General features: G+C 38.4%; 1 protein-coding gene across 1 annotated transcript; it reads right to left on the minus strand.

Moving 5' to 3' along the window:
- Nucleotides 1-2,114: 2,114 nt before the first annotated feature.
- On the minus strand, nucleotides 2,115-12,769 carry si:ch211-195m9.3 (usherin). Its single transcript, XM_034225642.1, has 13 exons — nucleotides 12,648-12,769; nucleotides 11,975-12,160; nucleotides 10,725-10,823; nucleotides 10,444-10,617; nucleotides 9,757-9,770; nucleotides 8,694-8,716; nucleotides 8,440-8,528; nucleotides 7,339-7,430; nucleotides 6,615-6,793; nucleotides 5,434-5,590; nucleotides 4,956-5,106; nucleotides 4,790-4,843; nucleotides 2,115-3,275 (listed from the first exon to the last, which is right to left on the minus strand). Exons 4-13 carry the CDS (start codon nucleotides 10,484-10,486, stop codon nucleotides 3,019-3,021), a joined length of 1,059 nt encoding a protein of 352 aa, XP_034081533.1. The 5' UTR covers nucleotides 10,487-10,617; nucleotides 10,725-10,823; nucleotides 11,975-12,160; nucleotides 12,648-12,769; the 3' UTR covers nucleotides 2,115-3,018.
- Nucleotides 12,770-13,649: the final 880 nt, after the last annotated feature.

A 13,649-nucleotide genomic window follows, 5' to 3' on the forward strand; every position in this document is an offset into this window, starting at 1 on the left:
TAAGCCATCTGTATGTCAAATATGTCTTATATGTCTTAAATGATATGATGAATTGGAAATGGGGGACCCTGATGTAAACAAGACGAAAGTCTTTCTCTGGTCTGCATCCCCTTAACAATTGTATGTTTTGAGCTGTACTGTACTGTACCCAATATACAAGCTGTTAATAAACTTTTCAATCAATCAATTCAATCAATCAATGGTGAAACAGGAGAGCACATTGTAAGTCCAGTTCTTGTCTCTGCCTTTCTATACGTCATCCATGCACTCCTAGCATATTCAAAGCAACTTAACACATTACTTACACAGCAACAGTTTCCTCAACTGAGAGTCTGTCAGTACGGCAGCATCTGGGTCTACAGGTGGTATTAACTCTGGCTTTAATGATCTTTGTATATGTATGGCTTCTGCTTATCACCAGCTCAATAATCCATCTTGACTCTTCTTTTTATGAGCCACAAACATATGCACTCCTGCTCTACCTAGCATAAAACAGACAATATACAGTATGTGTTTACTGCCTGAGTCTGTATCAGATATACTGGTCCTTATGCAATCTGGTCCACGCTCATTGTTAGTGTCAAGTTATGACTCTTCTTTTTCTTTCTGAGAAGAGAACTTCTACAAACACTACATATTTCCAATTGATCAGATTTCAAGCATCTTGTTTGAGTTTGAAAGTGTGAATCTCAATCACAAAACTTAACAATAAGTGTGTTTCTATTGGAGAAATATTCAACTGAGCAGTTTTCTCCATTGTTTTAGGCAAGTTTTCAAGTTTAAGTGTAAGACAAACATAAAATGAGTAGTTGTGGTTAATTAAATGAGCTAATACGTAATGGCATGTTAAGTATTTTGATTTTATCTCAACGGCTGCCATTATGTCTGGTATGTTTGGTATTTTCCCAATGTAGAGGAACACCCCTTTTTCTTCCTCTGAGACTTACTGGAATAACACAATATAAAGCAAGTATACTTTAAATGTCACGCCAATTAGTCAATGGTTATTTATAACAAGACAACTATTATTTCAGTATTACTGTAAATGGTGATCTTACACTGAAACACCAACAGAATAGTTGTGAGGCACCATATACTGTATATGTAAAATACATACAAATAAAATACTGTTGCAAAGGCCATGCCCCAGAGTCTTACACTGTAATAATTATTTATTAACATACGTTTGCTTGCATTGAGCAAAAATAAATCCCACTAAGGTCTTACTTTGGGTAGTGGGACAGCTGTTTGCATGATGTTTTATTGTTTGCAAATGTTCTGTGAAGATGTGTGCTAAATTTGGATGGAAAACTTAATAGTTTTAGCTTCAAAGGCACACACAAAACAACAGACCATGTCATGGTCTTTACTTTAAGCCCCCAAGCTCATGCTCAAAATAAGGCAAGTCATAACAAGTTGTATTATGATTGTATTTTATTGCGAGAAAATGTATAAAACACAAAGGACAAAAGGATGTCCTGTCGTATATTCAAATAAACATGCAATAGATATGTAATACCAGGTTTATAACACTTACTTCAACTAGAAAGAAATTCAAGTATAGATTTGGAAAATATATTTTAGTTTAAGTTCATACAATACAGAGATGAACAGTACTCTACAGAAAAGGTGCAGCCTAATAGTTTGTAATAAAGACACATGATGTCAATGCACAGCTTATTCTTTGGGCGATTAGGTTTTGCTTCCTTATGGCACATTAGTAACCCTGATGTTTCTTTTAAATTAAGTCATAGCTTTATTAAATAATAATGACATGATAAATCCTGTAATTTACATTTCAACGTGAGTGAATGGCATGTGTGCAAACAGTTTTCATCTAGGAATTTAGTGAAAGAATACAAATAATAAAGTATAACAATTAACAAACAATGATTAGCATAATATACTGAAAGCCAGAGCACATTAGCTTATTCTGTATTGAACTGTTTCCAAGACCAGTCCAAAGGCAGTCAAGACAAAGTCAATACAGAGTTCAGATCAAATCAGTTTCAAGTAAAACTCTGCAAAAGGTTGTTGATAATAATGCCCTGATACTTGGACATTTTGGAGGGATGGCTTGATGTCTGTCAGTCACAAGGGTGTGTTGACTTCCTGTAGGTTTAAGCCCGGGGTTAAGGCAACGATTAGGTTAACAAACAACTTTTTACTAGCTTATTATTAAAATGTACAATTACCTGATGCAAGCAAAGGAGTATGCGCACCAGACACACATCACTGTGTGACGCAGGATGTATGGCATTGACCCGAGGTTAGATGGCAAGTTCTCAGGTAATCCTGTTTCTGAACACCACATTTTTATTGTAACGCAAACACAGAACGGACAGATAGCTTATGAGAAGATATTCACTAAGTGTTATGAAAGTGTTTTAGATTAGAATCGCTGGCTTATTGATACTTTGCACACAGAGACATTCATTTTGTAATTTGTTGTGCCATATTCTGGGAATACAATAGTAATACAACAGTGTGCCTGTGCAACCCCCTGCACTGCAGAACCTGTTTAGGTAGCAAAGCTACTTGGTAAGGTTTAGAAAGGATAGTGTTTTGGGTTAGAATACTTGGAAGTGGGGTTATTTAGTGCAAAAGATACGGAACAAAGAATTCAACATTGACTTTTAGTTTCACACGGGACAGAGGTTGAGTTTGATGAACCCACACATCAACCTCAACCTCCTCCCAATAAGAGCTTTGTTGCTTTTTATACTACGTCACCTTTCCTGGCTCACAATCAGGTGTGTCACATACTATTTATAGTGCATTGCGTTTTTAGGTACGTATAAAAAGTGCATGAGAAAAGCCTGTCGGCCTAAAAACCGTAGTTGGCTGCGTGTTAATTACAGTGTCCCTTAAGATGATGATAATAGAAAAATATTGTAACTACTTTTTAAATAGCTGATAAGCAATAAAAGACTGAAGATTTTTCAGATACATTTACCAACCCTGACCATGAATACAGCAACAGATAAACTGGTGGTGGCAACATGTAAAGGTGGTGACCTAAGGACCATAACACTTGGAAAAAATGAAATAGAGTGACTGGAGAACAGAATCGTGGATGAAATCAGCGAAGACATTCTTTCCATCAAAGAAGTAGATCTTTCCTGGGGTCAGTTTAGGGAAGCTGCAGCAGTCAGGTGTCTTCAGGATGTGAGGCAAGGCCAAATGTGTCATAGTGGCATTTCTTCCATGGATTTCCAGCACATCCCGAAACACGATGCTGTTCAGAGACACACTGTCCACTGTTCCGATTTGCACTAAACAGGGACATAAACACAAACGGTTTTAAGCACCACTGTAAATTTGTCAAGAGGCATCTTTAGATGTATGTACACTAGGGATGTGCATCTCCATCACTGAGGCCGATGCGATGCGCATCTCGATACGTTGCCACGATACGATACATTAACGATACATTTGAAACACCAGGCGATGCGATACGATACGATTCACCCCTGTTGCGATACACTTCGATACGATTTGATTCAACATTATGCGATTCGGTGCGATACGATGCGATTCAACACGATGCAAAAATAATGATACTTCAATTTGGTACGACAGAGGATTTTTGTTTTATTCCTTATATGCAGCAAATCATACATTAACAAAAAAGTGCTTTACATATTTGGTACTGCACATCCCATCATGCCGTTTATTTTTTTACCTTTAAAAGCTCTCCAGAGTACAATTGTATAACACCTCACAGTTAAACAATGTAAGGATGCATTGCTCATGATTAACAATGTGCAAATAACAGCTACCATAGAGCAATGCCCATACAGCTGCCAGCCTGATGTGCTTAACACTCATTCATAGGCTAACTCACCACTGAGCAGAAAGCGGTGGGTTCTATATGAACAATAAATAATACAAATAACCTTTCACAAACAGGTATTTCATAACTGCTTACAGTGAGGAATACATTTAAATTATTATTGGCCGTCACAGGCTGCTGTAAACTAAACACCACTCTCTCTGACAGAACACCTCACTGAGTGATTTAACTCATATGTCTAACTTTGAGGTTTCTCTTTTCAGCCGCAGACCCCATGTCGCCTCTTTATGTGCGTCGCTAAGTTCCTCGTACTACTTGTGTACTTTAAATCGGCTCGGCATCGTTAACAATTTGCGAGCGATTTTTCAAGTTGACCGTCTGTGCCGCGCACATATACCATCAGGACGTTACTGATGGGGTGCGGCTGCGGAGTGATACTGTGTGTATGCAAGCCTGCATCTAGGACGGATCTATGTATCATGGCTGTAGACCTGTTAAGTAATAAAGATACCTCATACAAAAGTCTACGGATACCTTATTACTCTCCATGACCTGCGGTCAACTATATAGCCTAGCATAAAGGACTATTACACCGTCTTTCTTGAACAATCCGAAGTGTTACCAAACGTTTGATTTGTAGGTATTTTTCGGTGCGCTGTGTTTCTCTTTCTCCTCGACTTCCGTGTGTGTTGATAACTGAGACTCTCGGCCTCCGTAGTGGCGAAGCAAATATCAAAGATCGTCTCTGCTGAGCGTTGACAAGATTAGGGGATTTTATATGAATGAATCGGTTTTTTACCGATGCAAAGACGCTACGCAATCGATGCATCGCGAGTTCAACCCGGTTCAACCCAAACTGTAGCCGATGTGCACTCTTTCAACCGGTGCACTCGCATCTTGAACGTTTATGCCGGTGCACCGATGCGAATCGGTGAATCTTAACATCTCTAATGTACACAGAAATGTGTAGAAAATTATAAACCTATATCTTACTTTTGGTGCAAAGATCTGATTCATTCAGATTGTTTATGGACAGGAGTTTGGATTCTGAAAGGACATAATACACATATATTATTGCTAAGATCCAGAAACTGAACCATGCATGTTAAAGTGACAAAGATCAGATACTGTTCTGTTAGGCAAGCATCTCACAACTGACCGTTGATACTCTTGTTTTGGTTCTTTGCTGGACTCAGCCTGCCTGCGCAGCATGACCACAGTGAGGCGTTGAAGTACTGGTGATCACAACATCCGAACCCACTCTTTTTAGAGTAGAGCACCTCATTGAACTCGCTGGAGCAGCAAACACTCTAAATTTGAAGTAGACATTATGTATAATATGAATGGTCATATTCATGAGAAAATAAGACATACTTTCTTTGAGATTTGAAGACAAAAGATAATCAAGAACAATTTGAATCTTAAACATGGCATTGTTTTAGGTGAAGTAAATCTCACATGTACTGTCCTCATGGTGAGTTTGTTGGCCTTGTGAGGTTTGGCTGTTTCTCATCATAGAAATATTTTGTCACCGCAGATACATCACACATAATATTCAAGATTCACTCACAACACTTAACAGTTGTGAAGTTGAAATCCAAATGGTTTTGGGTATCATTATTATTACAAAATCCTACCTCTACGGTTTGCAGAAGGGATCCACAGCAGTTATAATATTTCTCTCCACTTTGTCCAGTCAGGTTGTAAAGTCTTCCCGCACAGCACTTCTTCTTTGGGTCTGAGATGTTGTAGGCTTCTCCCCCACAGCAGTGAGAGTTTCCATTTTTGGCATGCCTGGGGAAACATAGCTTTGTAATATCAAATCAGGTGATTGAGATAAAGAACAAAGGACTTGAAGCCTGGAGCGTATAGTCTTATGTTTTTAATCAGACATGCATAAGAGGCTGTTTAATGTTAATCAGTAAACCGACTTGCATCTCCAGCAGAGACGTCTGGGTAAATCCAACCTGCAGTCTCCTAATATCTCTGGTGTGGTCTACCCCACCTCCTTAAAAAAATATCTGGGTCTTTAGCTTCCCTAGAATTGTCACCAACTAATACAGTAGATCACTTAAAAAGACTAATCCTTTTCAAGCTGGTCAGCTAGGATAGGGATTGATGAGTAATTTATATTCAACAAATTGAACTAATAAATAAACCAAAACACCCAAAGCTTACTAAACTAAAAGAGCTGCTGAGTCAGACTTCTCTCTGGATTTGTCATTTGATTATTTTTAACTACTGAATAAGTTAAGATTCAACCAAAAGACAGACTTGCACATACTGTAACTCGTAAACTCTTAAATGTCAGGGCCCTATCAAGTTTTAGTAAACCGCTGGTAGACAGAACAGGGACATGCAGAGGTATTGCCAAACCTTCCCAAACACACAGCAGATGTTCATAAATGCAGTTGCAAACCCAGACAGGCAGTCATTCCTTGGCTCAATGGTGCACAACAATTTCCAGAGGCAATCAAAAAAGGAGGCACATGATCAGTGCATGGCTGTTGGAATGCCTTCCTGTCTGGGAGAAAGTATGCAAACAACAACACAGAATTTTTCCTTGCCACTCCTGTCTGAGTTTGTCTGCACCCTAACTCACAAGAGAAATAACACCATTCCAGATCTGTCAGTTCATCTTTGAACACCCACAAAACACATACCAGACATTGCAGCACACAAAAGTGAGCCAAAACCCTTCAAGTCTATGGCCAAAACATATACCAGACACTGAAGTGACCCCAAAGAAATGTTTACCGTCTCATTGAATTAAAAATGGTTTTCAATGATAAATATAAACACATGCACAAATAATCACCTTTGTCCTTGGCAGCAGATGTCCTCCTCAGGAAGATAGAGTTCTCTCCCGCAGTAGTGTTGTTCAGGTGAGGGATGAGTCCCTCCAGCTACCTCCCCATCATCTCTGTACTTGTACAAGGTGCCTTTACGACAGAGGACTCCGCTTTGTGCCAAGCAATAAGACGTCTGTCCGAAGCACTTTAAGAATCACAAAAAATAAAGTAAAACTGTGCAAATGGAATTCTGAAAAAAATACAGACCCAAAATAAAAATGAAAATCGTCCTTCTGCTTGTGCCGTCAACTTAAACGACACCAATGTAAGCAGCGTCTACTGTCCATTAGATCAAAAAACACAGTCACTCGCTATATATAAGAAGCTGGGTGGAGCTCTGAGCCCGCTGAACTAAGCTGCACCACGACAGCAGTTTTGTTTTTTACAGTATAATCTGAGATGTATTTCTATCAGTTCTAAAACTACTACATTATTTATTTGCAAAATATAAAGAAATGTGATCCAGGTCGTTGTCAGAAGACCCATAAGGCAGCCACTTAAAGTACTTGGGAGTTTAACAATTTCTTTTTTTTAAGAATGAGGTGATGTTAACCAAAAAGCCCTCAAATCTCACGGTAAGGGTGTTGTTTCTTTTTCCAAAGACAAACACAGAGACAAATATTTGACCTTTACAGAAAAAATACTCCACCCAGCTGAGTTGAAACAGTTATCACATGTTTAGTATATTACTTGATCTTTCCAAGGTTTCCTTCCAGTTACACAGCCATCGCAGCGGATGTGCGCACTTGGGTCATACACAGTGAGGACACCCTCATAACGTTCTACAGAACAGACAGGGATGGTGGGGTTAGGAGGAGAACAAAAAGTATGGTTATTAGGCGGTGTTGGGATGAATGACGTTGGGAAGATTGTAACTCAGAGGTTGGATCAATATTTGAAAAGTGAGTTTACCAGCAAATATTTCTCAAGAAAGTTCCCTTTTTGACAGACACACAAGGAGACTGTTCTCTAATCTGGGCAAAGGGTGATATAACATGTGTGGTTTTATGAACTTAACATTATCCTTGAGGTAATTCTAGCAAATATGAAATGCTATAAAAAGGCAGTTTTATGACTTAAGACTGAACATATTTAAACATCTAAAAAAAGAAAAAGTCTACATTTATTCTTCCAAAATTAAAAGATATAAAACCAAGGTTTTATTGCTGTTTTCACATTATGTTTCAGATGTTTCAACTATTCCTTCTGTAGTCTTAAATCTGTTTACACTTACTTACCCATGACCCCAACAAATTACTACATAAACAAATCTTGACCACTCCTGTGACAGATTAGCCCTCGTATGAAGTAATGAGTTTTGTAAATGTCATATGTAACAGTTTGTATAAGGAACATGCAATGTAAACTTAGTAAGGTTGTTAGATCTGACAGCATGTGTTGTTTGGGATAAATCAAGTCTCACACCTTTTGCAAAAGGAGCCTTATATATTTTGCTGCATAGCCTTTACGAGATATGATATAAAAGCAGCTATTCATGCTTGTAACATTGTTGATGGTTCCCACATGTCATAACGTGTGCATGCCCAGGTTAAATAGACATCATAAGATCATTAAACCTACAGTTGGTCTTCTGGCATAGTAGCATATTAGTCCAACCCTTCACAGTTTGCCTTTAGGCGTTTTGTGTGCAACTGAGGTGAGCAAATATCGGCTCATGAATCGTATTAGGGGATTGTGTCAACACACCTGCATCAATATGATGACTTAACATCAGATAAAAGTAACTGATTCAATTCCAACCCACACAAAACTACACACCCACTCACATACCTGAGGTGCAGCAACATTGAGACTTTGGCTGGTTTTTGTCACAGGAGCTGGAACGCTTTGACCCACAGATACAAAATGTTGTCGCTTTGCTGTGGACGTGCAGAGATAAGGAAAAATAAACACAAAGGCACATTAACCAAGTATTGCAAACCAAACTGAGTCAATATTTTCAACACAATATTGTTTGGCAGTTTTTGGCAATAATAGCATTTTGTTGTTCTCAGTAAGATAGTCAAAAACGTTCGTTTACTTACCGAATGAGCAGAGAAGAGGGTTTCTGGAAAACAAAACACAAAAATGTGAATATCTTTAAGCTATAGAGTGGTGCAGTGACGAGTCCTAAAACCCGGAACTGAGTTAGCATTTTACCACATCCGGTTCCCTCGTCTCAGAGTCAATGGGATTTCTCCATAGGATTTTGGAAAATAGCTGGAAATAAGGTCTGTGTTTGACACAAAATGAAGAGACGGATCACGTTTTGTTCTTCGACATTAAATACACCAGCAGTGAACCCACTGGTGATTTTTGAAGAGTTTACGTGTCTAAAAAACGATGGTTGTTAACAAGTGGCTGAATAGGACTACAGAAGTTGTCGAGGACGTTGTACGTCATTACGCCGAACATGTAAACACTCCCGCTAAATTTGTCTGCCTCTGTTCTGCTTGAAAGCAAGTACCTGCGCTCTTGCAAACTGTTCAAACAAAAGCTTCAACTTCTACAATGTTGAATCTGTATCTTTGAATATCGATCTTAAGTTGGCATGACGTTGAAGTCATGCAACCCTGCTGTACTCGGCTGTAGTTCGTTTATAGCATAACGTTATCATTTTACTTCTGGCGATTAGATTTATGATTCAAAAATTATAAAAGTAGGGTAGACATGTGGATATTATCCGGCTGAACAAAACGTGCATTTATCAGACAGGTTCATTTTCCATCTACCTTATTTCGAGCTATTTTCCAAAATCCTATGGAGAAATCCCATTGTTTTTTTGTCAAGGAAACCCATGCGCAGCTTACTTCCGGGTGAATACGTCATCCCTGGACCACTCTATACCCACTTCCTTACATCTCTCCCTGTTCTTCAAGGTAATACACCTAATGCTTTAAAACATTGTGATCAATCTGAATCGACACACAATCTACATTTTAATTACAGAACTACTGCAGCAGAGTGGGTCTATTGTCAGTTGCTTCTGTTATTTTATCCATCCACTTTATTATACATGAAGTGGTCTACAGGTAATTTTTATTTTGCTTTTTTTCAAACGACAGAGAGGTCAAACACATAAATTAAAGATATCAATTTGTTTCTTACCTGATTCTGCACGCCTGTAGAGAAAAAACACAAAGTATGGAGTGTGAGGAAATAATAATTATGTCATGAATAAAAAGTGTGGGCGCTTGTCATTTAAACATGATCATTGAGCAACTGTCAGTGTGTCATCCTGCATGTTCAGGCAATCACTTCATGCCTCATGAGGCCCATACAACAAAGCACAATTTGGGGTTAGCAAATTAACCTCAGGGTTAACTCTGGGTTTTCAGTCCTATGGCGGTGGTTCACCTCTTAGCCATTTAAACCTACACTGAAATAAAAAAATTAAAGAAGAGCGATCAAAAGATCAACTCGTTTAAAAGCACTTTGACAACTTTCAGCTTGGATTGTAAAACAACTTTAAACATTAAGGCAGAATGTAGACATACTAATGGGCTTAAACCTGCCTATTGATAACCTTATGATTACAGGTTTTATTTAGTCATTTTATATATTGGTTAATATTTGAATCAGAAGCCCACTTATAAACAGATCCCTATTATCGTTGAGGAATCTACTTATTGTTGAAGAGGCATTTTTTGTTGCTGCTTTAAGTGTCTTGTAAAAATGTTTTTCTCCAAGTTAATAATTAAATTGTTATGGTTCTTGGGCTCTCTATATCAGATGAATTCTAGGGAATCAGTACTGCCACATGACGATGCTCAGACGTACATAAATCCTTCTTACAGGAGCTGGAATTTATCTGCATTGGCTCTAGGCTTCCATTCATCTCATGGCAGCACTCAGTCTTAGGGTTGTACTGCTTATGTCCACAGCACACGTGGCCACTGGAGTCTTTCTGCAGGAACGTTTTGTTATTATGCGGACCACAACACAAGTGCGTGTGTTTATCAAATGCCACTGCAGAAAAGAGAAAGATGCTGTTTAAAACGTTATCACTTTTGTAACAACAAATCTGACACAAATCATTTTATTTTGCACACCAATACTGTGTCAGCTCTACTCACCTTTACCGCAGCAACTGGCATCTGGCACAGTTGTATTTACAACCGTTGAATCACAGCATAGTTCACTGGATATGTTGTAGGGCTTCTCTCCACAGAGAGCTGTTAAAACATATTCAGGTCAACATCCAGACACCAAACACATTTTTAGCATGAAGTTCCTGACACAATCAGATTTTGCAGATTCAAAATGGGAGATGTGTAAAGGCGGAGCTATTTTTGTGTCTCAAATGAAATGTGACGTTCATGGGAGAAATGTGGTGAAAATATTAAATTCTCAATCATGATGAACAATATGAAATTCTACAAACCAACAAATGAAAAAATCTATGAAATTACATAAAATAAACTAGCCTTGGACACTGAAGGCAATTATAGAAATAAACCAATTACGACAAAGGCATCCGTACCCAGTATTGCGTCTATTCTTAGCGTCATTTTTTTATCAAGTAGGAAAAAAGAAAGCATCAGCATAAAACATTGCAGCCGAACAAGTTTACTGACTTGTCTCTGCTTGCATATTTGTGTATATATTTACAGCATCGAACCGCAAGACCTTGCAGTGCGTCGTGAACACTGCTGAGAGGATAATCGGTGCCATCACTCCGGGACATTTACAACACCCGCAAAGCACTCAGAATTGTGGGTGACCCCACCCATCCCTCCAACTGCCTCTTCACCCTCCATCCTTCAGGGAGGAGGTTCCGCAGCCTGAGGTCGAGCGCTACTCGACTAAAGAACAGTTTTTTACACCAGGCTGTCAGGAGGCTGAACTCTCTCCCCTCCCTCCCCCCTGCCCCCACTGGACTATAACTCCCCACACACTCAGACACTCAGACACTCAATTCCAGCACCAGACACTTTTTTACACTGCTATGGGCAATCTTGCACTATGTACATTCCCTAAGATATTGAAGTGACTGTTATTTTGTTATTTTGTAAATATTGATTTTTGTGTTTTATCTTAATGTGTGTAAATGTGTCTGTTGATTGTATATATAGAGGATATAAATATTTTACACATATTTGTATACAGATTTGTATATTTGTATTATTGTATTTTGTATTCGGGATTGTTGGAAACGTTATTTCGATCTCTCTGTCTGTACAAACACACAGAACATTTGACATTAAAGTTGACTTTGACTGATCATATCAGAAATAATAAACATGGACCTGAAAGTAAGAAAAGTCAAAGCTCTAGGCTTTACCTTGAACAGCGTTACACAGTAAGGGTCGACGTTCAAACGCACCTGACGGACAGCAAGAGGAATTGATGGATTCAATCTTAAGACTCTCGGGAGGAACAGTACAGCAGCACTGATTCCTAAGGTTGAACGGCTTATCTCCACAGCACTGGTGTTCAGTGGAGGTTTTCGGCACTGCCTTCTTAGATCCTTTCGGACCACAACACAACTGCTTGTCCACATCAAATGCCACTGTGGAAAAGATCAGGATGATATTTTCAACTCCCTTTCATCTGAGCCACAAGTTTGAATCCTGCAAGCCACAAGGGTTTGGATAAAGTACAGAAAAACAGAAAATAACATGCCTTTCATTTGAAATGCGTAAGACTGAGGTGAACCAGTGGCAGCTGTAGGAGAATCATGACGTTTTCGTACTTTACTTCAGACATTGTATCAGAATTTATCAGATTCATATGTATGTTTTTTGGTGAACTTCTAAGCTGTTTAGTTCAGCCTGGCTGTCCCGAGGCAGAGTTTAATACTCTGTAGACAAACATCTGCATCACAGGTATCTGATTATTCTGTTTGGTTACTATAAAGGAATCGACACCTTTCAGCCAATCAGAGGAAGCAAGAGTTTTTCAGGGGGAATGGTATACAATAACAAATCCTAAATACATTGTATTATGTAAGTGTATACCCTGTTTTTATTAGATGATTTACAACCAGCTCTACTTACCTTTACCACAACATTTGGCGTTTGGACCAGGCTTGGCTGCAATGTTAGACTCACAGCATATATAATTGAGTTCGTCGTAGGCCTTCAGTCCACAGCAAGATGACACCTTTTGACTAAGACCCTTTGTAACAGCTGTAAAAACAAAAAGGGTGTATGTCAACATGCGAACAAGTCAAGATACAGCAACAGCCAAAAAGTGTTATATTTCTTTCAATGTGAGAACTTCAAAGCAAAAAAAACTAAATTCTGTTAATGCTGGTTTTCACTTGCCAATGCAGGAGAGTGTTTAAGTTAAAAAAAACAGGTCAGGTTCAAAGAGAGGACAACAGATTCAAATCAGGGTATAGAGTGCTGGTAAACAGATAACCCTATAAATAAAGGCTATTTTTAGAGGGTCTTTAGATGAGTCAGAAGGCACAGTAATGCTATAATGAGTAGCGATGAAATAGTGATGCTGTCACTACTGTGATAGTGATCAAAGTAGGAATGCACATGCAGTTACCAGTTTCAAAGCTTATTGAAGAAAGTATTAGAAATACAGTTCAATTAAACCCTCTTTCAGTGTTAAAAAAATCAGAATTTTTCACTTCATGAGGGTAGAATATTGTGCTGGACTGTTGTTTTAGACTACTTTTACCTATGTGTAACTAGCCATTCAGAATATATATTGTGGTAAGTATGCCGATTTTATAATGGAAGAGATAAACCTATTCAAACAAGAAATAAAAGGTAACATGTACTTTTAAGACCTTTGTCATCATTATTAATTTATGTGAATTGTGTTTTTTTCTCAAGTGTTCATCTGCCTGACCTTTAACATTTTAGTTTCAATAATAAAATCATCAAACCACAACATTCAGCGTGCAGGTCTAGACAAAGGGTCTGTTAGTCAGTTCTCCCAGTATAAGCATTTTTACACTGTTGTTTTGTATTAACAGTGGCAGTGGTTATGACGCAATCGTTATGTTGGCTCATTGCGCATTTTTCCATTAGAGTCAGCAA

This window comes from Gymnodraco acuticeps, unplaced genomic scaffold, assembly GCF_902827175.1.
Source record: "Gymnodraco acuticeps unplaced genomic scaffold, fGymAcu1.1, whole genome shotgun sequence".
Taxonomy (NCBI): domain Eukaryota; kingdom Metazoa; phylum Chordata; class Actinopteri; order Perciformes; family Bathydraconidae; genus Gymnodraco; species Gymnodraco acuticeps.

Excerpts from the sequence above, each read along its gene's own strand:
- si:ch211-195m9.3 (XM_034225642.1), bottom strand. The coding sequence starts at position 10,486 with ATGAATGGAAGCCTAGAGCCAATGCAGATAAATTCCAGCTCCT. Across the intron at positions 8,529-8,693 it reads CCCTCTTCTCTGCTCATTCG|CAAAGCGACAACATTTTGTA; the intron begins GTAAGTAAACGA and ends GCACGTCCACAG. Across the intron at positions 4,844-4,955 it reads CCAAAACAAGAGTATCAACG|AATCCAAACTCCTGTCCATA; the intron begins GTCAGTTGTGAG and ends ATGTCCTTTCAG.